At 40.6% G+C, this 26,312-nt stretch overlaps 1 protein-coding gene across 2 annotated transcripts in view; it reads right to left on the bottom strand.

The window, feature by feature from the left end:
- Positions 1-6,490: 6,490 nt before the first annotated feature.
- lamc3 (laminin, gamma 3) overlaps positions 6,491-26,312 on the bottom strand; it is an 86,616-nt gene continuing 66,794 nt past the window's right edge. For both annotated transcript variants that reach the window (XM_086096258.1, XM_086096257.1), the window contains exons 13-28: positions 21,086-21,274; positions 20,772-21,017; positions 20,524-20,677; positions 20,311-20,453; positions 19,195-19,373; positions 17,425-17,602; positions 15,677-15,915; positions 12,787-12,863; positions 12,487-12,621; positions 10,901-11,063; positions 10,625-10,771; positions 10,455-10,557; positions 8,718-8,920; positions 8,335-8,475; positions 8,153-8,252; positions 6,491-7,314 (exon numbers count right to left, since the gene is read on the bottom strand). In XM_086096258.1, coding sequence (XP_085952384.1) covers positions 7,052-7,314; positions 8,153-8,252; positions 8,335-8,475; positions 8,718-8,920; positions 10,455-10,557; positions 10,625-10,771; positions 10,901-11,063; positions 12,487-12,621; positions 12,787-12,863; positions 15,677-15,915; positions 17,425-17,602; positions 19,195-19,373; positions 20,311-20,453; positions 20,524-20,677; positions 20,772-21,017; positions 21,086-21,274 — 2,660 coding nt within the window. In that variant the 3' untranslated portion in view covers positions 6,491-7,051. The remainder of the gene's footprint in view (positions 7,315-8,152; positions 8,253-8,334; positions 8,476-8,717; positions 8,921-10,454; positions 10,558-10,624; positions 10,772-10,900; positions 11,064-12,486; positions 12,622-12,786; positions 12,864-15,676; positions 15,916-17,424; positions 17,603-19,194; positions 19,374-20,310; positions 20,454-20,523; positions 20,678-20,771; positions 21,018-21,085; positions 21,275-26,312) is intronic.

Here is a 26,312-nt window from a genome sequence, read left to right as displayed (position 1 = left end):
ACTGCCTCGAAAAACAAACGAGGTAATGCATATCCGGTGACGTTTATCCACAATAAAACTCAATGTTACTGAAGGCTTCACTTTCACGAGGTAAGGAGCCATAAAAGAGACCTATTTTTTCTTTATGACGTAAAAGACATATAAAAAAAACCTTCTCTGAAACTTGCCTGAAAGCAACAAGTGCGTACAAGAGCAATTCGTAACTTTTATTTTGAAACATGCACCTTGTATTCCGCTTTAAATGTTACTCACGTTCGCCATCGTGTGGTGAAACTACCGCTTGATTCTGATTCAAAATATTCTGCTCCAAACTAATGAAATATAACCGAAAACATTCACAAATAAAACATTATTTATCAATTCGCCCTCTTGCTTTTATTTTGATTTTAACTTAAAAGTTATGTTTTTATTGATTATTTTTTTTTAATCGTCCATAGATTTTTGCCTCTGCAAAGCACTGTGAATTTACTTTGTTCGTGAATAGTGCTATGCTTTTTAAATATCAATATACTAAAACAAATATAGTGTGTAGAAGATATAATAGAGGTAGAGCAATACATTTGTGAATGAACCTGAAAAATGTAAATTATTTTTCCCCACAAGGTGGCGCCTATAGACAAGGTAAAATCCATTGGGCTGAGAGTTCAGTAAATGCACTAGTACACATCAGTGTATGCATACTGACAAATTGTTTTAAGTAAAAAAAAATGGGGTGAATGCACCATATAATAAATTCTGCCTAGCAACAAGTGATAAAGCAAACCGGATGGGGCAGGGAAAAGAAATTGGTGGAAGGATCATGCACCGCTACTAGCTAACCACATTTTCATTTTATTTATATTCCATTGAATGTAGCCACTGAAATCAAAATCCTGAAAAAAAGGTTACGTTTGATTGTTTTCCTGGTATTTTATCAATAAATAGCGTAAAAAGTTTTAAAGAAAGTACCAACCTACACACGCATGAATGATTGGGAGCATAGGTAAATTAATTCTGCCTAACAACAAGTGACCTCACCAATGTAACCAGGAAATGCAATCAGAGAAATCCATCAGTAGGCCTCTTAGCTGGTTACAATTTGATTTCAGTTGCGATGTTTTCCAATGAATTGTGAAAGAAAGTATGAATTTAAACAAAAATGTTTTTGCATCAAGCAACCACAGAAGTGTAACGATACGTAATCAAGAAAAGTAAAGTTATTGTGCCTCGTAGCTGGCAGTTTTCACAAATTCGCTTAGGCCTAAATGCATTTTTTTTTTTTTACTCTACCATCTGTCATTCACAGAAAAAGTCACTTTTGTGCAAAGCCATGTCAAATATAAAAGCATCGTTTTTGCCACAATCTTGTGGAATCTGTAGGAGTAAATTACTCGCAAATTCGCTATTAGCGGCTTGGCTCACGACGCTGCAAAGTTCTCCAATGAAAGTTGTCTTTTTATTATTATTATTATATATATTTTTTAAAAGTCACCCAGTTTGAAAAAAGTTTGAAGCAAAGTTTTTAATGTCATACAGACGGAGAACGAGCTGACTGTTTGCACCGTTTAATGCAGCCGGTGCAAATGAGTTCCTGGCTCGCACCGCGCTGTGAGTGATAATTCAAAACCGCGCTCGAAAAAAAAAAAAAAAAGAGACTGCAGGTGAACAAGGTCAGGGGTTAAAGGGTAATTGCATCCTCGGAGGCTTTTGAAAGAAAAAGGAAGAAAAAAAAACTCAAATCCGTGCAACGAGAGGAGGGATGAATAGCTGCAGGGAACAGAGGCGGGAAGAGTAAGACTGCAGAATGAGGCTGATGAAACCGAGCCGTGAGCAGAAAGTACGATTTAGATGAGAACACGCTCACCACAGCGACAATGCGAGTCCATGAGATTTGGGCCAGCGAAGTGGAACAGCCATTTTCAATCATTTTGTTGGTCAAATAACAACCTGGACAATGAACGAACTTGAAACTATCGAGACATGTAGGCTGCGGAAGCTTTACTAAAATCAATACTACTATTTTAAATAAGTAAATAAATGAATATGACTTCAGGCTCTGTTGACTGTTAATTCCTAACTGTGACGAACGGAAAATTGTTCGAATGCGCAGGCTGTACCTAATAAAGTGTCTCCTTCCGGTGGTGTCTCTTTCAGCGGCCGCATGAGGGCACCATCGAGTCATGCTGGAGTTGCTTTTCCCAGACCGGAAGGTCATGCTTGTTACATGAAATCACCTCGAAGATATTAAAAAATATAAATAAAAAAAGAGAGAGAGAGACACGTAAAATGTCCACTTTGAATTACCGACTCTCGGTGCACTTTCACATAATTGGTTCTTGAGCATTTTGGTGGGTCTACTCATAATAAGAGCCGATTACGGAATTTCATGTTGCTAAGTGAAAATGGCTTCGGGGGCTTAATTATTCTCTAAAAACTGGGTGACCCTAAAATGTCCACTTTGAACCAAGATGGCCGACTTGGTGTGCTTTCACTCATTGCTTCTTGAGACATTTTTGTGGGTTTACTCATGTTAGATACAAATTCCATATTGCTGAGTGAAAATGTCTTTGGGGGCTTCATTTCCCCCCCAAATCTGGGTGCCAAAAAAATCGATTCTCATAAGAATCCCGATTCTCATTTAGTACGATTCAGAATCGATTTGAAATGTCCCAAAATTGATTTTATTAAATTAATTTTATACTGTCTTGCCTTTGTTTGTGTGTGCCTTTATTGGGAGCGCTGTTCATGTTGTACCCGGTTTGGCCACTTAGGGGCAGTGTGGTTCCACGCGGTGTGATACACTGTTAAGTTGTAGCCACATTAGAGAGTAGAAGGAAAATGTCACCATCAAGTTATTCCAATCAAAGTTGTTTTTTTGCAAGTCAGACTGGAGTAGATCATTACGAATCTTTGCACATCTATAAATTGAAGCAAAAATCGTTGTCAATCAAATCATTTTGAATCAAAAATCGCTCTCATCCGAAAATCGATTCTGAATCGAATCGCAGGTCCAAAAATCGGAATCGAATCGTGAGACATCCAAAGATTCCCACCCCTACTAAAAATGTCTGCTTTGAACCAAAATGGCCGACTCAGGCATTGCTTCTCGAGATATCTTTGTGTGTCCACTTATAGACACGATTATCAAATTTCATGTTGCCAAGTCAAACTGACTTTGGGGGCTGAATTTTTAACACAACTTGGGAGGAGGGCTAACAGCTGAGTTATTAGAGATTCCTGTTTTATGGCGAGTCATTACATTTCACTGCCATGCTGTGCCCACACGCAGCGATGAGAACTTGTGTTTCAAATTTAGAAGCAATTGGACAAAATCTCTTGGATGACTTTGCGTTTGAAGGACGCCTGGAAATGGGCCCAAAATAGCGCTTTAAAGTAAAATGGCAGACTTTCTGTTTATTTTTATTTTTTCACGTTGCTCACGCAGGACAAATTTGGCAGGAACAGTATTTGTTTCAAGTCAGGCAAAACTGTGCACTAGTTGACATTGGTGTGCTAGTAGCAGGCTAACTAGCGCTAGATGTTAACAAACACTTTAAACCAAAATGGCTGACTTGCCGTGTCTTTTCAGGTGTGGCTTCTTGAGACTTTTTTTTTTTTGTGGGTCCACTAAATATCGTGTTAGGAAGTGAAACTGGCTTTGGGGACTGAATTTTTTTTAAAAACACTGTCAAGGCTGGTGACGCTAAATCGCTAATTGGCTAATTTATGGCACGGCTAGGGGCCCCGGCAAAAGTTTGCTGCGCCCGCTCACGGCGCAATTTGAAAGTAGACAAAACAAATTGGCACACAACAGTGTGAAAGCGAACCTGCTGATTGATGAAAGGCCCACGCTTCCCTTCCGTTTAATCGAATCAAATTAAACGCTGAAAAAGAAAAAAGAAAAAAAAGATGCTGCCTGGTGTCACACTTTGCGCTTACGTAGGCCGTTTTGTCTCGAAGAATTTGTGGCTGACTCGAGCGGCGTTCTCGCCTCGTGCAAAACAGAGGAGCGGTCTAATTGACTTGACTAATTGGCTCGATAGGTTTTAATTAGATGATGTGACGAGCCGCAAAACAACAGCGGATGCACTCTGACCGCGATAATAATGAAGCGGCGTTATCAATATTGATCTGCTTAATTTAATCACTTATTTTGCAAAGGGATGAAAAAATGTCATAATAAGGGAAATTTGGTGCGACACTAGAGGAGGCCCGGAAGGAAATCCAATTACCGCGGGTGGCAAATGTAACGTGTGACCTGACTTTGGTGCTTTTCAAGACAAAAGCTGTTGCTCAGCCCACTTTTTTTTTGTCTTGAGTTGCGAGTTCTTTTTTATTTTGACAGCACTTTAACAACCACAAGAGCTTTAAATAAGCCCGAACAAACACAATCACAATGAATAAAATAAAAAAAGATAGATAGATAGATAGATAAGACAGACTGACATATCTAAATAGCTAGCAAGACAGCTAGCTAGCTACATAGCTAGCTTGTCAGCTAGCTAGCCGCATAGATAGCCTGGCAGCTAGCTAGCCGCATAGATAGCTAGGCAGCTAGCTAGCTGCTATATATATTGTTTATGTTAATCAAAGACCACAATAGTCAGAAAGATAATAATGGGCCTGAAAAAAAAAATGAAAAAAAAGCGGTAACGAATCATATCACTCATCATAGAAATGAATGGAAATGCTATTACCATATTCTGTTTGAGGCCCCGCCCCAAAACAAAACAAATATTTTTTTAAAGGAAAAAATAGCACTCAATAATACTGTACTTAAAAACATACTGTAATAACTTAATTAAAAATAATGCACAGAGTTAAACAGTTCGCGTGTCAATATTTAATGCTGTAATCCAATTCATTGTGCTCCCTCCCAACCCTGGCCACCGGGTGGCAGTATAATACCGTACATTCATGCAGACACAAATGAATAAGAATAGACTTCTGCTGTACGCGACTCAGCGAGCTGCTGTAAGTTATTTTTATGTAATGTTCCGCGATCTGTCTTAATGTCACCTAATCCCAAATAACGCACATTTCTGTTTCTGTTTGATATTTTCTCTCTTTTTATTTGTTGACGCCACCACGCGCCCGTTTGCCGAATGATGTTAGCTCTCATTAGCATTTTTTGGTCCATTTTCATCATGGCCGCCGCGCATCTCGTTAGCTGCTGTGGTGATTGAGGGGTCCGCCGCGGACCAAACGCCCGCCATGACTCAAGTCGCATTCGTTAATGCTCTGACTCAGCAGACACTTGTGTTTAATGGCCTGCTGATGCCGGCGCTTTTTTTTTTTATATATATATTTTTTGCAAGGTGTCGCCATTAATTGCGTTTCAGCCGTTTAGGGAAATCGCTCACAAGGCAAAGGCGATGACGAAGCCGCTTAGTCACCGTACAGCTGGTGTTATTGCGTTTATAGCTCATGTTTTTAACATATTTATGAGCCATTCCTGCAAGTTAAATACTTTAATGAGAGAAAAAAATATATTTATATATTTCTGAGATACAATTTGGTTGTTTGGAGAAAGTATAATAAACAGATGTGGTTTTCATCCAAATGTAGCTACCTGGTCATTTTAACGTAGCATGTTTTGATTACTACAAAGTATAAAGACGGCGCGACGGCGCCTCATCTCTCATATTTTTGTGTTCTGAGTCAAAAGCAAACCAAAGGACGTGAACGATTTGCTTTTTCTGGTTCCAAAAAAAAAAAAAAGTGTTGTGGTGAAAACGTCTCCTATTTGAAAAGATTGCTGCTATTTAGCCAGACGAGTGGCGCAGCGGGGAAGGTGGCGCTAAATGGTTTTACCCGGCGCATTCACAGAGAGAACATTTTTATAAAATACAGTCAACAGCAGCAAGAAAGAAATCTCAACTGTGCCGTCAGCTGTTGATTTTGAATGACTCGTGTCATGATCCTGTTTTCTTTCCGTGGCTGTTTTTGTGAATATTCTTTCCCAGTCCTAAATCCATATTTTAATAATAAAACACAACGCAGATGACTTTTTAATTGAACATGTATGACTACTCAAAATAAAAGGGAAAAAAATAATTTTTTTGTGAGAATAGTCATACATTTTCAAGAAAAATTGATGTTAACAGTAATTTCAGAGTAAGAAGTCATGAAGTGATACTTAAATTTTTTTAAAAAAAATTATAGGGAAAAGGGTTGGGGCCAGTGGAGAGAATTTTTTTTTAGCAGGATTCTCACTTTATTCTCATTTATTCCGACTTTAAAGTCATAATTCAGACTTTAAAGTTCTGCGGCAGAAAAAAAAGAAAAAACAAAAATAATTCTGACTTTAAAGTTCTGAGAATAAAGTAAGAATTCTCACTTTAAAGTCAGAATTCTGACAATAAAGTGAAAATGCTGTCATGTTTTTTTCCTCTCTTTTCACTGGCCCTCATCCTCTTCCATAATTTTCCCCAATGAAATGAGTTAAAATACATACCGTAATCTATCCCAGCCCCCCCAAAAAACACAACTTTCTTTTTTTAAATGTGTTTTTAATAAAGAAAAATAGCACTGTATTGTATAAAAAAAAAAACATAATACAAGAGAATGGAAAGAAATAGACTGTGGCTATTAAGTGTAAATACTATACATACTGTAGTATTCGTGTGTTGGATGTGTGCCTTCAAAAGGGGCGTGGCCAAGTGCATGGCATCAGTAGCTGTAGTCAAGTTAGCCGGGGTTTTTTTTTTTTTTCCAGTGAGCTTTCTCATTTTGCATGAAGTTTTTTTTCTCGTTCAATAAACGACTGAAAGTGCATCGGGAACTGTGGCTCGCCTTGCCTACATCCGAGGACATCAAAGGTCAGCGGTAGCTCGACTCGCTAGTGATCCGACATGGGGTGTTTCCAAGATATGATAAGATATGATTGACTAAAACTACTAAGATTTTTCGTCCAAAAGTCTAAGACTAAAAATGGCTGCCAAAAGCAACATTGCGCAACACAAAAAGACAAAACGGACCGAGTTGAAATCTGAAAAAACTCCAGAGTCGGGCCACTCTTAAGTCAAGGTACCAGCGTGTCCTTTTGTCCTGGCTGAAGACGTTCCAGTGGTTAGCCACGCCCCTTACCGCCGGCCTCGGCACAGGACGGCGGCAAATGTAGGGCGATGTCCCTGAGACTGTCTCTCTCCTCCAGCATCTCCCGCACGTCCTGTTCCAAGAGCTCCAGGCGGCTCCGCTGGCCCTTGGCCGCCGAGCGCAGGGTTTCGATCTTGACGCCCAGCTGGGGACCCTCCACGTTACCGCGCAGCGTGCTCAGGCGGCGCGCCGTCTCGTTCAGCACGCGGTGGAAACGCTCCAGAGGCACGTTCGCGTCTGGTGCGGAGACGACAGTTTGGTCGGGAAATGGCAAAACCGCAAAAAGTCCATTTTGTATATTAGTATATTTTTCAGAAATAAAGATGTATATATATTTTTTAAATAAATTGGTATTTTTTCAACCCAAAAATTAAATACCACATGAACAAAAAAGTTTTATTAAAATTTTATAGGGGTGTCAGGGGATTACAATTTCTAATCGTAATTAATTCGCATGAGTTAAATCACAATTAATCGCAAATTTTACATCTGTTCTAAATGTATTGCACCAGTATTTTCATACGCGTGTTCACGCAAAAGTGGAAATAAATGTTAAACTAATAGAAATATGGCTGCATCTTTTAGTCATTGATACAGTAATTTCATAATAATTCATAAAATTGTGTTAAAATTAAAATGATGTAATGTACTGTAAAAAACGAGCGTGATATTGATTTGTGTTGGTCCTTTTTCTGCCACTAGATGGCATATATGCATATGTAAGACATTGGTGACAGCTCAGTGCATTTGTCTTTTCATAATAAGAGCCGTCTAATCTTTAACATGAAGTCACTTGTGAAATTCTGCCCATTTTTAAAATTGTAACTCCCCCAGTAAAGGCTTTCCAAGTAATCACGTGTTCGAAAACTTAGTGCTGTTAAAGGATTTTTAAATTAACTCAAAATTCCGCACACATTTTGACACCCCTAATATTTACAAATGGAAAAGTCGGACTCTCGATAAAATCGAAATGCCATAATTCTGAGAAACCCGTTTTAAGTTTGACTATATGAACCAACATCGTCCTCCTAATTTAGCCTTGGCGGAGGTATTAAAGCGGGAACGCAGTCGTTACCAATTTTGCCGATGAGTTCCGTTAGAGCGAGCGAGTAAGCCTCCAACTGCAACTTGGCCGCCTCCACGTCCTTCTTCACGTCGGCCAGAGGGGGCGCCAGCTAGGACGGTGAGACTTACGATCAAAATGCGTCTCTCGAAGCGCGCGGGCGGGCGGCCCACGCGAAGTGTGCGACGCCATACCTCGGAGGGCATGTGGAACTTTGCGCTGTCGGCTCGCGACGCGTGCTCGTCCAGACTTTGCCGTGCGGATTCCACGTGGGCGCTGAGGTGAGCGAAGGCGGTCCTCGCGTGCTTGGCCTGCGTCAGGACGCCTTTCGATTTCTAGCGGAGAAGTTCACATAGTTGAATTGCATGCGACTGGCGTGAGATCAATTCCCGCTCGGTGTGTGCTTAACAATTGACATCAACATCAATAGAAAAAAAAAAAAATAATAATAATAATGAACATGATTATTTTGATTGATAATCAAATCACGATGAATACATAATAAAATAAAATAATAGAAATAAAAAAAACACAATATAAAAATAAATCTCTCGAGCTGTGGTTGGGATTTTTGCACCTCAGCTACGGCGTCGGCGGTACGTTCTGCTTCCCGCGAGGCATTTTGGGCAAGGCGGGAGTTTTCCCGCGCAGGCTGAAGTATCTCTTGGATCTCCGAGGCCAGCTTGGTGACGCCGGTCAGAACTTTTTCCTCCAGGGGCTTCTTCTTCTTCATCGCAGTCCTGGTGTGGGCCTGCAGACGGGGCCATTCGCGCACCATGTCTGGGTGGAACATTTGGACCATAATTATTCGGGGCGTCAAAATGAGTGCGTTCATTTGGAGTAAATTTAAGTTCCTTTAACGCCACAATTTTTTTTTAATGCGCAATAAATGACCGCCCATTTCTTGTAAAGCCTGTACTGGGGGAATTCCAGTCACGTCATCATTTAAGCAGTAACAAATGTCATAATAATGCATATATTTGTGGAGACTGGGGTCAAGTTGTATTTTACAATTTTAAAAAGGTTCACAACTTACTTCATGTTAAAGATTAGACAGCTCCTAATATGAAAAGAGAAAATTCACTGAGCTGTCACCAATGTCTTACAAACGCAATTATGCCATCTAGTGGCAGAAAAAAATGACCTCTACACAAATCAATACTGTATAACACACTCGCTTTTTACAGTACATTACATCTTTTTAATTTTGATGAATTATGAAATTGCTGTATCAATGACTCAAAGATGCAGCCATATTTCTATTAGTTTAACATTTTTTTTCTACTTTTTTGCTAACAAGAGTATGAAAACGTATTTTATTCCACATTTAGAACAGATATCAAATTTGTGATTACAGGGAGTCCTCGAGTTTTGTCGCACGCGACCTACGTCTTTTCGACTTTACGGTGCCTTGTCTGTAGTCTTTTACGTTAATTTCCCACAGTAATCACGCCATTTTAAAGTGATTTAAAGTTACGTTGTTGTTACCTCCAGCAACGGACGTCCATCAGCCGCGTCACATTTCCGTGTTTAAGTTTGAATTAGCTCGACGAATGTCCGTGTGGAAACATGAAATATTGGTTCCGGCATCCTCCGCATCGCACAAATATGTTTTTAAAAAAATGACTGTACAAAGTATTTTGATGTAAACGTCGACTTTACTGGTGAAAACCGACTTAAGTCAAATTTCAGGTTACGTCGCCAGCGTAAGAACGCAACTCGGACGCAACTCGGGGACTCCCTTTAATCGGGAGTTAATTATTGAAGTCATACGATTCAAAAATGTAATTGCCTGGAACCCCCAATATTTATATGGATATGATATAAATCCAAATTTGTGGGTAACGATATAACGTGTGCATAAAATACTAATTTGTGGCCACGAAATATGCATAACGTGCACGTGAAATATGAATTTTTGGTCACAAAAAAGGTTTAATGTTATGCACTGTATAATAATTTGTGGCCATCAATTACATTTGTGTGCATAAAATAAAAATTTGTGACCATAAATTACTATTTTGTGCACACGTTATACCAAATTTTTGGTACGAAATAGTTATAAAGTGGGCACGAAATCCGTATTTGTGGGTAACGTGCATAAAATAATAATTTGTGGCCACAAAATAGATACTTTGTGCATGAAATGCTCATTTGTCGCCGTAAAATACATTTTAATAATCCACCAAAGAATTTGTCAAGTGCTTCAGGAATCGTCATTTTTGGTCAATTAATTATTTTCGTCTGGTGCTCGACCGTAGATAGACTTTTCTCTCGGATTGTTTTTTTTTCCATCGCCTCAAGCGATCCTCACTTTTAAGATCCCGTTGCAGGCCGATTCCTTCCGACTCCGCCCCTTTTCCCGCCACCACTGAAGCCAAGGCGACCAGTTTGGCCCAATGAGCGCGAGCTTGCAGCTGCAGAAATCAAAACAACAATCAGCACGCTAACGTTAGCCGCTAACATTGCCGCGCGTTGAATCACCTCTGCTGCGCCGTTCGCAATTTCCCGCTTGTGGCCGACGGCCTCCGACAGGGCGCGAGTGTCGTTTGTGATCTTGCCGATGAGGTCGTCTTTGGACCGGATGCTTCGATCCAGTTCTTGAGTCTTTTCCGGCAGTGAGCCGCCCCGCTAAACGGGAAGCACAACCTCGGTTATGGCGCGCAAGCAGCAGAAAAAACGATACTAATCGATCACGCAGCTTTTCATGCTATAAAACTACCGGCGACGATTCAAATTCTCGCCGCTCGACGGACTTACCTCAGCAAGTGCATGGCCGGCGTTTGTGCGACTGAGCTGCGACGTGATGTTAGTGAGGGCGAGCTGCAGCCTGACGGCGTCCTGCTGGAGGGTTTTGTCATGGGCAGCACTTTGGTTGGCCCAAGCGGTCAGATTTTGCCTCTGCTGCTGCATCTGTGTCATTCTGAAACACGCCATATTTCATAATTATGCCAGTTTTTTTTTGTTTTAAGCTGGATTGTCTGAGATTTAGGATATATTATTTTTTTTACAGCGGGAAATTCTATTTGGAGGTTCAAGAAATCATCAGGTTAGGATTAGAATTCAAACTACCCTTTAAATGACAAATGGCTTCTATCTGGTATAATTCATTTGTAATTTGTAATTTGTTTTCAAAACCAAAATGGCGTACTCATTCGGTTGTGGTCGTGTGTCTACTCAAAGATGAATGAAACTTGCTTTGGGGACTGAATTTTCCAAGTTCAATTGGTTCCAAAGCCATGCTCAACACTTGAATCTCAAATCATGTTTCCCCAATGAAATGAATGGAAATGCCATTAATACGTTTTAGTCTCTTCAAAAAAAAAAAAATTTTTTTTTTGATCTGTTTTTTAATTAAAAAAGTAGCACTTTATAATATTTGACTTTATAAAAACAGACTATTAACTAGGGGTGCCAGGCGAATAAAAAAAAAAATGTAATTAATCGCATGACTTTAATAGCTAACTCACAATTAATCACACATTTTATATCTGTTCTAAATGTACAATAAAATATACAATAAAACATTTTTTTCCTAAGTTTTCATACTCTTGTTAACACCAATGTTAAACTAATAGAAATATGGCTGCATATTTCAGTCATTTCATAATAATTCATCAAACTGAGTTAAAATTAAAAAGATGTACAGTGCTGTAAAAAACGAGTGTGATATATTGATTTGTGTTGAAATCATTTTTGTGCCACTAGATGGCATTTGTAAGACGGTGACAGCTGCATTTTTCTTTTCATATTAAGAGCTATCTAATCTTCAACATGAAATTATTGACCCTAGTCTCCACAAATATATGCATTATTGTTCAATTTATTACTGCTAAATTTTGACGCGGACGTGTCTGCTGCCTTGCAACTGGAATTACCCAAGTAAAGGCTTTCATTAATCGGGCGTTAAAAAAAAAAGCGAACTTTAAATTAACTCAAAATGAACACACCTACTATTAACATAATATAGAATTTTAAGAATAAAATTGTTGGTTCATCATAATTGACTGCTTCATTAGTGTGCTGCTCCTTATGGTGTGCCCGCTTTGGACCTCCAGGGGGCAGTATAACACCGTCTACTAAGACACCAAAGAGTACGAGTCGCCACCTCTCTGGGTTCCAGTAAAACTGCAAATATTATATTATATTATATTATATTATATTATATTATATTATATTATATTATATTCGTTAGCCTATTAACGGCCTTGCCTGTTGTTAGCATGAAGCTAGTTGCGGCATTCCTACGGCAACGTTTTAAAATACACAATGCATAATTGCCTTTATTTGATTTTTGGGCTTTGACAGCAAACAACAACGGAGTGAGCGCACACTCCTCTGCTTACCGTCGCGTCAGAGCCGCGATGTACTCGTCGGTGGAGTTGTCCTGCAGGAGCTCCATCAGCAAGCTGAAGGCGCGCTTTGAAGCGGCGAGCGCCCTGCCGGCCACGACCTCCATGCGCTCCGCGGCATCTCCGTGGCTACAAAGGCAGACGGAGGCGCGTAGAACGACAGCAACCCCGGCAAGCGGATAAACATTTCAAGCCGAGGCGGCTTTCCGGGAAAGCTCTTACGCGTATTGTGAAGTATTGAGCGAGCGGCGCATCGCAAAAGCGTGGCGCCGTGATGGTTGTATTGCAACGCACCTTTTCGTGAGCGCTTGAGACTCGTTGACCGTCATCTTCCATTGATTTGGTCCTGAATCAACCTCAAAAGGGATGATCTAAAAATAGGGAAAAAAAATCAATACATGGGCTTCAAACCAAAATGGAGCATTTACTGAGATTTTTTTTGTGGGTCTCCTTGTAACAGATAAGTCTGCCCAATTTCTTTTTATGCTAAACTAGTGGGATTTTCAAACTTTTTAGGGAATACTACTTAACACTGCTGAGAGATTAGAGACTTGTCTTTTATTTTGTAGTCAAGATCTACCAACACAAAATCACCTACAAAAAAAAAAAAAGGTCTACAGTATTTAAACACACATGGATGAAATTTGGTAGCAATTGGACAAAAATCTCCAGGACAACTTTGTCCTTGAAGTAACACGGAAATGGCTTAAATAACCCTAAAATGGCCAATTCAAAACAAAATGGCCGACATCATGTCTTTTTGAGCATCTACTACCTACCAAATATGTTGCAAAGTGAAACTGGCTTTGAGCTGAATTAGAAATAACAATAATAAAAAAAAAATCAGGGGATCCTACTGAGAGTATCAATAATTACAATTTCCAGAGGGAACTTGGAAATGACCAAAATAACCCCTAAAACGGCCACTCCAAAACAAAATGGCAGACTTACTGTTTCTTTTCAGGCATGGCTTCTTTAAAGGAACCCCGACTGTCATGACAAGTTTGCTCTATATTATTTATACAACATAATTATGAGATACATTTTTCAAAAATAATTTTCCAGTTAAATACATTTTGTAGAAACTTTATCTGGATGATTGTTACATACGTCGCAACGCATTCAGTGCGCAGTGACGTCGAATGGCGGCTGGCTCTCTGCCGAGCAATGGCGAACGGCTATTAAGAAAGCAAGGTAAGTTTCCGTAGCGTTCCTAAAGGGACGATCAAAACTCTCTGGTGAATGACGAGAGCATGTCGTTTCTTTAGGAACGCTACGAGACTTAACTTGCGCCGTAAATAACAATGGCGGCGTACGTCCAAATAAAGTTTCTACAAAATGTATCAAACTGGAAATGATTTTTGAAAAATTTATCTCATAATTATGTTACATGAATAATATAGAGCGGGGTTCCTTTTAAGCCATTTTTGTTGGTCAATTTTTTTTTTTAAATAAATTTTTGATAGATATGCCTACCAAAAAGTACAAATGGAGATAAAATAAAAAACTTTGAAAGTCTTGCACCATTCACAGAAGCAGTCACAGCTCAGCGGGAAAATGGTGGCCTGCCAAGTAGCAAGGCTCACCTTGTGAACTTTTTAATATCCCGCACGGTTCAAAGCGGGGGCAAAAAAAAAAAAAAAAAAAATCCCTGGAGTTATGTCTCTATTTTATTTGGGATCATGCAAATTAAACAAATACGTAAATAATAAATCAACAATGGATCCCTTCCTTCCCCGCCTGCACATACTGCGCATTTTTTGGTGTCACATTCCCCCCCCCCCTCCCTGCTGACTTTGCCTCTCAAAAGGTGGAGAAGGATGAAGAGGAGGAGGTTGGATGAGGAATGAAAAGATTTGCTTTGAAGGTTTGCTTTGGTGGGGATTTTGTGGCTTTATAAAAAAAGGTGGCTGCGCTCCACAAGGTTGGAAGCAATCTTGTTACACAGCCGCCTTAAAAGCACACCATCGAACACGTATGACCGAAAACTCAACGGCGACACCGCCGAATATCGTTTGAAACATGTCACTGACAAATAATTGGCACAGAGACGATATTTGGGTGAGGATTGTTGTACAGTACGCGTTGGCGCCCCCCCGTGTGTTTAAACTGCCATTGACGGCTAAGGACGTCAAAAATTCATTTGAACTATTTCTATTAGTTTAACATTTTTTTTCCACTTTTGTTAACAAGAGTATGAAAACCTAGATTTTTTTTTTTTAGAAATACAGATATAAAATGTGTGATTAATCGTGAGTTAACTATTGAAGTCATGCAATTAATTACAATTAAAAATTTTAATCGCCTGACGCGACTTAAAGAGGATTAAAAATTCGATAATTTTTTTTATCATAATTAATCGGATGACTTCAATAGTTAACTCACAATTAATCACAAATTTTATATCTGTTCTAAATGTACAGTAAAAAAAAAAAAGAAAAAGATTTTCATACTCTTGTTAACAAAAGTAGAAAAAATGTTAAACTAATAGAAATAGTTCAAATTAATTTTTGACGTCTATAGCCGTCAATGGCAGTGAATGAGTTAAGTATCACTTGATTGGAGGTTGCTAATTCCCATTAGCCTGTCAATGGCGTTTCACTTTATGTGTTAGCATTAAGCTTGCAGCTGCTATACAATAGTTACATTTGTTGACAGTGATAGTTTTCATAAAGTCTCTCTATATTGTAGATTGTCCTGGGTAGGGTTGAAAACGTATCCCCGCTGATAAACGAGCTATCTGCTGTTTTTTTTTTAATGTGTCCGAGCCATTAACATTTTTTGTTTTTTGCATTTTTTTTGCCAAATTCTGTTGTCACAATTTAATCTAATTTAGATAAAACCCGCGCCCATGACTGGATGAGCTTGGCTGGGCAAGATCCAGAGCCACTTTCAAGCATGTGACACCCCAATCAATCAATCCATCAAACAAAAGGTAAGCAGAGCTGCATTGAATTTTGTTGGATGCATAAATTAGCGTTTGCTACTAGCATTAGCTTCGGTTGAGCTGCACATCCTCGAGTGTGCAGGCAAAGTGGCGATTTCTGCAATTTGTGTAAGTTGATGTAGCCACATAACGCAATGTACTTTTTATGAAGTGCCGCGTCCACAAGTGAAAATTCTTTGATTTGATGTTTCTTGGTTCAATAAAAGTCAGCCAATGACTATTGTCGAAGTCACCCACCATGTTATCCAGGTCCTTTGTGGCCTGCTGCAGCTGCGTCCGGGACTCGCCGACAACCTGCGCAATGGCGGCTACAGCCCGACACGCGCCTGCTCGCTTTTCTTCCCCCTTTTCTTCCTCTTCTCCTTTGGTGCCCACGCTGCAGTTCACAGCGGCCGCCAGGTCGCGCAGCCGGGCCGCCAGGGCGCCCGTGGACGCCTCCAGTGAGGAGAATTGTTGCACGAAGGCCTCCTGAGCCTCTGGAAGCACGGTTGCAAGTATGAGAGAGAGTCAGGGCTGCGTTTTGCAGGGAAATATTCAAATAAGGTGTATGGGGGGTTGGGGGGGGGGCAATGGCGGCGTGCCATATATTCCTTCCCACACATGAAATATTAACAGCGTACATTTGCAATCGTGTTTGTAATGACGGTGAAGCACGGATGTGATGCGTGTGCTCCAGACAAGCAGGAAGTACCGCATTTCCCACTTTGCAGGATCTTACGTCAGGTTTATGAACACAAATTTATTCGGGATTACATTTGGTCACAACAACAAAAAACGAGACACATTACATAATAATAATAATAATAATAATATATTTGCCACAGGTCATTGATGCCCCCATAAAAATGGCGTAAAAGCACTGCTTTTGTCGATAGGTAACTCTTAAAATCATTTGGACTTAATTCCTTGGCACCAACATGGCGCCAAATGACTACTTTTGTCGAGACGAAGCTCCTCAACTCACTTCAACAGACTTCCTGTCCAAGATATCACAAGATGGCATCAAAGCACTACTTTTGAATAAATGGAGCGCCTAAATTTACTCCAACATAGTTCCATGGCACGAAGATGCTACAAGATCATCAAAAGGCATCAAAGCACTACTTTTGTCTAGATTATGCTCCTCAACTCAACTCTAGCCTAGTTCCTCAGCACCAGGATGGCATCAAAGCACTACTTTTGTCTTGATGAGGCTCCTCTCAACTCACTTCAACAGACCGACTTTGTACCAAGATGCCATCAGATGGCGGCAAAGCACTACTTCTGTCTAAATGAGGTTCTTCAACTCAACTCCAACATAGTTCCTTGGCACCTAGATGCCAGCAGAGCACTAGTTTTGTCTAATTTTAGCTCCTCAACTCACTTCAGCATAGTCCTTTAGCACCTAAATGCTACAAGATGGCAGCAAAGCACTACTTTTGATCAAATGAAGCTCCTCTACTTACTTCAACAAGCGCCAAGATGCAAGAAGAAGGTGTCAATGCACTATTTTTGATTAAACGAAGCTCTTCAACTCACTTCAGCATAATTCCTCGGCCAAAATAATGACTATCCATCCATCCATCCATTTTCTGTACCACTTGTCCTCACAAGGGTCGCGGGGGTTGCTGGAGCCTATCCCAGCTGGCTTCGGGCAGTAGGCGGGGTACACCCTGTACTGGTTGCCAGCCAATCGCAGGGCACAAAATAATGACTATTTTCATTTATTGGCAAATACGTTTGGTTATTGTTTTTAAGAAAAGCATCTGTAAGCGGGCAGAAAAGCACTACTTTTGTCTAAATCAAGCAACTCAACTCACTTCAACATAGTTGAAGATGACACAAGATGGCACACAAGCAATACTTTTATTCTTTTGGCCTGAACAGTACTGTAAGCAGTGGAAAGTTTCATTAGATTTACATCAACACAGCTGAAACTGTCCAAACCCCCCCCCCCCATAAAAAATAAATAAAAATGAGTGGGACACCCACAGGGTCTACTTTACCTTGGAAGGCCAAAAATTCCTCCAGCGCGTTGGGCAGTGCTTCTAAGTCGCGCTGGTTGTCGTGAATCCCGTACGTGGGATATCCCGGCGGGGGCCGCCGCTTGGCCAATCGGCCTCGGCAATCGAAGCGAGCCAGGAGCTTCTCGGCGTCCCGCAGTCGCGTCCTCAGCTTCTCCGCCTGGAAGAAGGCTACCGTTGAGCACTCAGGGTGTCAAAAAAGCATCAAACAGAACAACACAAAAAGTAAGATGGGAATCTGTACTTATTTATTCCAAGGTGGGGGGAGTGTAGTTTTCCGGCAAAAGCAATGAATAAATGAATTACAACGGCGGAATGAACACATGCTTTGATTTCATCTATCTTTAGCCCCCTTTCACAATGTCGGCAAAAGTTTCATTTTCCATTTTTTTTTGTCAAGTCATAACTGGGACTGATGCTGAATAAGCCGACAAAGTCGCTTCTGGAAATGTTCCACTGTAGTATCAGAAACGTAGCAGACATTTATCCACCCTTGCTTTTTAGCCCATTTTGCACTGGCTGAAAAAAAAAAAAAAAAAAAGAGGAAAAAAAAAGCTTGAGCTTCTCCGCCTGTAACGACACCGCGATTTATCACTCACAGTGTCAAAAAACCCCAAACCCAAAAACGGAACAACAAAAAAAAAAGCACGACTGGAATCTGTTCTTATTCATCCCGAGGCGGGAAATGAAGCATTCCGACAGAAGCAATGAATAAATGAATAGCAACGGCGAGATAAGTGCGGAATGAAAGGCCGCTTTATATCTAACAAAGCGGGACGGGAATTTCTGCAGATATGAGAGACTTCACGGAAAAGTGAGTGAAAGTGCGGGACATTTGTCCACGGCTGACTTTGCATTGTTTTTCTTCTCCGCAAGCGCTGGAACACTCGTCACCGCTGACGTTGTTTTAACTGGGTTAATGTGTTATTCGTCGTACCTGTTCCCGCCCGTTTGCTTTCAAGATCCTCCTCCGTCTCCGTTTTTGTCAGCCGACATGCTCGTTAGTCTTTTTTGCCGGCAGCGGCATGGAAGGTGTGGGACGGGAGTGTCAGATAGCAACCAGGGGCCGAGGTTTTGGGGCCTTTACTTCTTATTGATTATTCCAGCAACTTTTTTTTTTTTTTTGTAGCTTTAATTCTTATTAACAATATTCAGACACCTTACACTAAATAGACAAGGCTTTAAATTTCTTCTTCTACTATTTCTCGTTTTTAATCATTTATTATTTCATCATCTTAATTCTTCCTCAGCAAATAATTGGCCTTTTTGTGGACTTGACTTCTTACTATTTATTACAGCATTAAATTATCTTTTTGGTGGCTTGAATTCTTCCTCTTAATAAACCAGAAACTAATCTGTCTTTTTTTAATTTATTTTTTTACTTTATCCTGTTTATTCTGGCAACTCAATAGAGGGGGCTTTACATAATAATTCTCATTATTATTACTAAATCAGCTAAATTACCTTTCTGGAGGCTTTAATTCTTACTTATATTATTAATACAACAACTAATTGGGTTTTTGGGGGACTTCAATATTTGATAATGAAATCGACTTTTGGGGGTTCATTTTGACAACAACAAAAAATGTAGAGCTATATTTATTATTATCATTTGGATGGCTGCATGGCTGAATGGATATTCATTTTGTAGCTTTAATTCTTACAGTTCAGTCTGGCAACTAAATTGTCTCTTGGGGGCAAGGCTTTAATTATTAGTCGTCTCATAACAAGTGAGCACTGTTATGAACCCACCTGTTGCTGCACCAATCCGTAGCAGACGGGACACTCCTCGCACTGGTGCGTTCCTCTGTGGTGGAAGTAGTTGGGCTGGCATTTGTCACACTTGGAGCCAGTGAAGCCAGGCTGACACGCACATGAGCCGTTACCGTGACACTGCATGGAGGTGGCGCCCATTGGGTCGCAGTCACAGGCTGCCGGGCAAAGAGGAAGACGAAAGCTTTAATTGTTATCATTATATCACCTTTTGGGGGGCATTTATTGTCATTATTATTCTTATTTGTATTGTGGTAAGTGAATCAACTTATTGTGGACTTTAATTCTTATTAATCTGGCAATTGAATAGCCTTTGAAAGGGCTATTATTCAGGTAAGTAAATACTGTTATTTTGGGGTGCTTGACCTGCAATGAATATTGTGAAAACTAAATGATCTTGGGCTTTTAATTGTTATTAATGTGGCAAGTAATTGGCCTTTGATTCTTATTATTGTTCCAGCAAATTTACCCATTTTGTTTTGGGCTTTACTTCTAATTATTATTCAGGCAACTGGATGGCCCTCTTTTTGGGTGGATTTGAATTCCGATCATTATTTTTTGTGGCTTTCACTCTTCTTCATATTCCAGAAATTAAATGGCCTTTTTGAGGACATAATTTGATGTTTTCGATTTTGGCCACTGCATTCGTTTAACTGGAGCTTTAGTTCTTGTTACGAATCCAACAACTTTATGACCTTTTGGGGGGCTTTAATTCTTGTAGTTTTGTCAGAAAATAAATAGCCTTTTGTTGGACTTTCCTTCTTCTTCTTCTTATTCCTGCAACTTAATCACTTTGTTTTGGAGGCTTTACTTCTACGTCTCATTGTGGTAAATAAATCTTCTTCTTCAAAGGTCTTTAATTCCTATTATTACGCCACGGAATAGCCTTTGGGGGAAATCTTCTCCTTTTTATTATATTTTTTCAAATATATAAAAATAAATCTAAATTCTTATTATAATAAATCTGGCAACTAAATGGGCTATTGGTGGTCTTAAATTCTTCATAGTTAGCCAAAAGGTATGGCTTTTTTGGGGGTGGGTGGGGGAGCTTTAATTCTTATTATGATGCCTGAAACTAAAACAGAAAAAGTGTACCTTTGCATCCACGTGACGAGAATCCAAAGAAGCCCATTCGACATGCGTCACACAGCCGCCCCTCTACGCCGCCCCTGCACGAGCACTGTCCCGTGATTGGGTGGCAGGCGGGGGCTGACGAACCAATGGGATGACACGTGCACCTGGAGTGAACAGGACAACACTGAAGCTCTTCAGCTGTGCTCCAAAGTACTCTTTGGCATCTCTTTTTACCTCTCGCAACCCACACCGCGCTGGAGGTTAAAAAAGCCTTCGTCGCATTGGCTGCAGTTCCGCCCGGTCACGTGATCCAGGCACTTGCAACTTCCTGTCTTAGGGTGACACTCCATAGCGTGGCCGGAGGTTCCTGCCGGGTTGCAGCTGCACGCTGGAGATGATATCCAACATTTTAAGCCCTAAGTATTAATTCAATTGGACGAAACATTCATCATTATCATTTTCTATTCTATTTTACTACTCACGCTTGCACTTCAGTCCAGGTGCGTCGCTGCGAGCGTCGCCATAGTAACCTCGCCGGCAACTCTGGCAGCGGTCGCCCTCGGTGTTCCCCGTGCATTTGAGGCAGCGACCGGTCAGGTGGTAGCACACGCCCACCGCGTTTGGGTCCACGTTCCCGCTGCAGTCGCATCTGGTGCAGGCTCGCGCCGTCCCCGAACGGCCCAGCGGGTCGCCGTAGTAACCGTCGTCGCACATCTGGCAGCGGGTACCTGCCAATGGGAGGGCGGAGTCAGAACACAACATTAGGTACAGCGGTGCGCCGGAGCGGTCCGCTCACCCGTTTGTCCGGCGGGGCAGTCGGTGCAGACCACCTGATCGGTCTCCACCACGTGAACGCAGCCGCTTCCGCCGGGGCAAGGGCAGGGTTGGCAGTCGCCTGGCATGCCAATCAAAGGGTTGCCGTAGTAACCGTCCAAGCAGCGCTCGCAGGTCACCCCGCCGGTGAAGTCTGAGCACTCGCACTCACCTGAAATAGAAATTAACTAGGGGTGTCAAAATTTGTGCGTTCATTTTGAGTTAATTTAAAGTTCCTTTAACGCCAATAAAAAAAATTTAACATGCAACTGCCCCTTACTTGCAAAGCCTCAATTTTAACTAAATTTTCTGAATTATTATGGAATTACTGTATTAATGACTAAAAGATGCAGCCATATTTCTATTAGTTAAATTTTTTTCAACATCTATGTTAACAAGTGTGAAAACCTCGAAAAAAATATTTTATTGTACATTTACAACAGATCGGAACATTTGCGATTAATCGTGAGTTAACTGTTGAAGTCATGCGATTAATTAAGATTAAAAGTTTTAATCACCTGACACCCCTAAAATTTACTTAAATTAACTTTCTGAATCTTCAAAATGATCATCAAACTTCAACACCATGCATTGCCCAAATTAGACAGCATAGGCATTAAAGCTGAGCAATTTAGCCATTGGCTAGTATAGCTGCTTCCAAATAGGGTTCATTTTGGCCAGATTCCCAAAATGCCGTTTGTCCAAGTACAAAATGGCCAACTTCCTGCTCATTTCTGAGCACGGATCCTTGAGATTTATTTAAGCCTCCAAGTATAATAGACAAGTTGTTTATCAGTTTTGAGACGTGTTGAGGCCCCCCCAAGAACGACTCCAGGACACCAAAGACGCAGTTCCGGCCATTCACCAGCCGGGGACGCTGCTTTCCTTGACCCACATCTCAACATGGCTGGAAAGCAGGCTCCGAGAAAGACAAGCGAAATCAGCCAGGCCATAATTGCTTGTGGGAAAATACAGAAAGGGCGGGAAAAAAAACCCTTCAAGGGAGGGAGGCAATTCCCTCAAGGAAGCGGCAGGGAGATTAGTATTCCTATGAAGTAGCCCGGGGAAAAAGCTAACAAAAACATATTTAAATCCTGGACTTGTTTGTGTCCATAAACATTTTTTAAAAAATCCCAACATTAATTATGCTTTTTTTTTTTTCTCTCTCCATGAGCTATTATGCAGCAAGAGTGGGTGAACATGATAAATCATGGAGGCTGTGGAGGCGAGCGGGTTATCTAATTGCATGCGCGGTGAACGTGACACGGTGTACGGTATGAAGTGGAATCCTTATTCACTAGCAGCTTCATTTAATCGTACATCTCAACATGGGATTGTCGCATTATTTATTCAAGGCTCGCAACAATGCAATATTAAACACACTGCGAGATCACAAGGCATTCGTCTGCTTAATACCAAGAAAGCTCAGACTTTCAGGGGGGGGTGCGTCCAATTAAGTGTCTGGTATAGTAATTACAAGTTTATGGGTTTTTTTCCTGAAATAATTAAATGTGAGAATTTCCTGTAGGAGATCAATTTGTTATGTCAGTTTAGGAGGGGGTGCGTCGACTGTCGGAGAGGATGTGGATGAAAAGTTAGCGTGATGCAACACAAGCAGGGAAACAGGAGAACTTTCTCAGGGATTATTCTTTGGGGAGGTTCATGCCCCTCAAAAGGCCAATCCGTTTCCAGTATAATAATAATAATAATAATAATAATAATAATAGGGGTGTCAGGCGATTTTTTTTTCATTATTAATTAATCGCATGACTCATCGCAAATTTTATATCTGTTCTAAATATACAATAATATTTTTCTCTAAGTTTTCATAGTCTTGTTAACATAAAAGTGGAAAAAAATGTTAAACTAATAGAAATATGGCTGCATCTTTTAGTCATTGACAGTAATTTCATAATAATTCATAAAATTGAGTTAAAATTAAAAAGATTTACTGTACTGTAAAAAAACGGGTGTGCGATTGATTTGTGTTGGTCATTTTTCTGCCACTAGATGGCATCATTGCATTTGTAAGACATTGGTGACAGCTCAGTGCATTTTTCTTTTCACAATAAGAGCTCTCTAATCTTTAACATGAAGTAACTTGTGAAACTCTGCACATTTTTTCAATTGTAAAATACAACTTGACCCCAGTCTCCACAGATATATATATATATTATTATTACATTTATTACTGCTAAATTTTGACGTGGACGTGACTGCTGCGTTGCGACTGGAATTCCCCCAGTGCAGTTTTTCTAAATAAAGTGTGTGTAAAAAAAAAAGAAAAAGAAAAAAAGAGTGGCATTAAAGGAACTTTAAATTAACTCAAAATTAACACACTAATTTGACATCCCTGAATAATAATAATAATAATAATAATAAGTAAATGGTGATTTATTTGCTGTAGTAATCATTAGAATTAAAGCCACTCAATAATTCCATGAGTTGGCAGAATAATAAGTACAACTGGAGCAACAATACCTTTATATCTTAATAAGACAGCAGTTAAATTATCATTTTTGTCATTATTCAAGTAACTAAATTGCCTTTTTGGGTGGCTTTAATTCTTATTATTATGCCGATCGGGTAATCAGGTTGACATGGCGACGGTGGAGATGCTTCCTCTATTTTTACGACAAGGCACTTTATCACCTGGATGACTTTGAAGCTGTTATTTTAACCTAAACCGACATGGCGGCGCCGCCTTAACTGACTGCTTCACAGATTTACGTTTTTTTGCCATGAGGACTAAGAATTGTCTTAAAAATGGTGGCAAAAGCTACGCCGCCGCCGCCGCCACTCGTTGCGCGTGCAGCGTGGATCCCCAATGAGCCGTGATGAATTTAATGGTGGCGGAAAAGTGCTGACTTTACTGAGTGTGAAGATGACTGAGCGGGATATGAGGCGGAGGAGGGGCCTTCACGACACCGCCATTGTCATTCTGAGACCGTTATGTCAGTTTTTCCTGTGTCATCCGGTGGTTGCCGGTGCATTTGCTACCCGGATCTTCAGCGGGGACTTAATTAACACAACATGAACGCAAAACAGATACACAAACTATCAGTAATATTATGCGGCCATTATTGCAGCAAAACTATTTACAAATGCGTATTTCGGTCCACAAATATACAACATGCAAAAACGTTACGAGGTTGCTAAATTGCTAGCCGTGTTATTTAGCACGCTTAGCCTAAGAAGCGAACAAAGCAAGCTGTATTTTCATGGTTGCGGAGGTGACATTTGAATGTTATGGTGCCAAGTTAGGCTAGCTAAGCAAACAAGGTGAATTAATGCTAATCCGCGGTCAATCTAACAAAGATAATATTCAAATATTCGCTACTCGCTATCTATGGGGGCTACAACGCTAAGCCAAGCTAACCTAACGAGGATAGTTATGCACTCCTGGTTTGGTTGTGATCTGACGCTAAAGTCCTATTTCAGCACACCTTGGAACACAACACACTCTAAAAAGAGAATTCCCTGCTCCACCTGCGCCCTTCGTCTTCCCCGTCGGGAGCGTCTCTCTCTTCTGCAGACTCATTAAAGAAGATCTCGGCGGAGCGACCACATCGACCTACAGGACCGCGCGACCCGTCCTAACCCCAAAGCTGCTTGCCAGGAAGCTTTCGACTGGGCTCAGACTGGCTGAGATTTCCAGCCTCCAAACCATAATGAGGTCGCCTCGGGTTTTGTGCTAGCTCACTTAAGATGTAGAATGATGGCTGACGCCTGACAAAAAAGCCACCATTTTACATCGTTCCGCCACTAGATTTTATACTATAATATCAGCACTCTCGCTCAGAGGTTTTATTTTCAAATTCACCCCGCCAAAGCCAGTCTAACTGAGCAAAATAAAACTCTAGGCATGTCTATCATGAGCAGATCCTCCCAAAGACACACGAGGTCCGCCATTTTGGTTGCAGCCGCCATTTTAGCAGGGGCGTGCATTTTAAATGTCCCAAAATCGATTTGATTTAAATTATTTTATTTTGCCATGCCCTTGTTTGTGTGTGCCTTTATTGAGAGCGCTGTTCATGTTGTACCCGATTTGGCCACTTAGGGGCAGTGTGTTTCCCCGCGTTCTGATACACTGTTAAGTTGTAGCCACGTTAGAGAGTAGAAAGAAAAAGTCACGTTAAAGTAAAACTGCATCTTTAAACCAAGAGTGCCATCTAGAGAAGCCAAAAAAATATCACAAGTGCTTCATGAAGCTTTATTGTCCGTCTGTCTGGTTAGCTGTTTAGCTAGCTAGCTAGCACCTTTAAGCCAAGAGTGCCATCTAGAGGAGTCAAATAATATCACAAGTGCTTCCTGAAGCTTCATTGTCTGTCTGTCTGACTGTCTGGTTAGCTGTTTGGCTAGCTAGCTGGCACATTTAAACCAAGAGTGCCCTCTAGAGGAGTAAAAAAATCTCACAAGTGCTTCATGAAGCTTTATTGTCAGTCTGTCTGGTTAGCTGTTTAGCTAGCTAGCTAAGTACCTTTAAACCAAGAGTGCCATATAGAGGAGTTAAAAAATATCACAAGTGCTTCATGAAGCTTCATTTTCCCATCACTACTGATAAGTATTTTCAAAATTTTGAGTAAAAAAATTAAAAAATCGCAACAATCGACTATAGATTGGTCGAGTAGCGCGCTAATTAGCGTTAGCGAGACAGACTGGAGTAGATCATGACGATTCTTTGCACATCTATAAATTGAAATCATTGTCAATCAAATCATTTTGGAACAAAAAACGTTCTGAATCTAATCACAGACCCAAAAATCGGAATCGAATCGTGAGACAGTGAAAGATTTCCACTCCTACATTTTAGGGTAATTTGGACCATTTTCAAGGGTCCTTAAAAGATGAATTTGTCCTAGAGATTAAGTCCAGTTGCTAACTATTTGAACTTTAATACAAATAACAACATTTGAGTTTTCAATAAATGTGGCTGGAGCATGCCGGTGAACTTTGATAACGCATCATAAAACTAATTCTTTCATAAGGTCGCGGAAGGACCCCCCCCTCTTCTACTGGCAAAAAAATGTATAGACACAATAACTCTGCCCCCCCCGATGCTCTGATTTGTTTGCAGCTTTGCACTCATCCATCAATTGCTGCCTTCTGCTAACCACACGGGCCCGGAAGCAGACAAAAGCCCAAACAAACAAATAAATAACATTCTTACAGTCCGGAGTTCAGCACATACTTGTTTGTCACGTTGACAT

This window comes from Leptonotus elevatus, chromosome 15 (genome assembly GCF_054856555.1).
Source record: "Leptonotus elevatus isolate MCC_2025b chromosome 15, RoL_Lele_1.0, whole genome shotgun sequence".
In the NCBI taxonomy this organism is placed as follows: Eukaryota; Metazoa; Chordata; class Actinopteri; order Syngnathiformes; family Syngnathidae; genus Leptonotus; species Leptonotus elevatus.
Note: the sequence above shows the minus strand (reverse complement) of the source record. Positions and strands in the feature narration are given on the sequence as shown.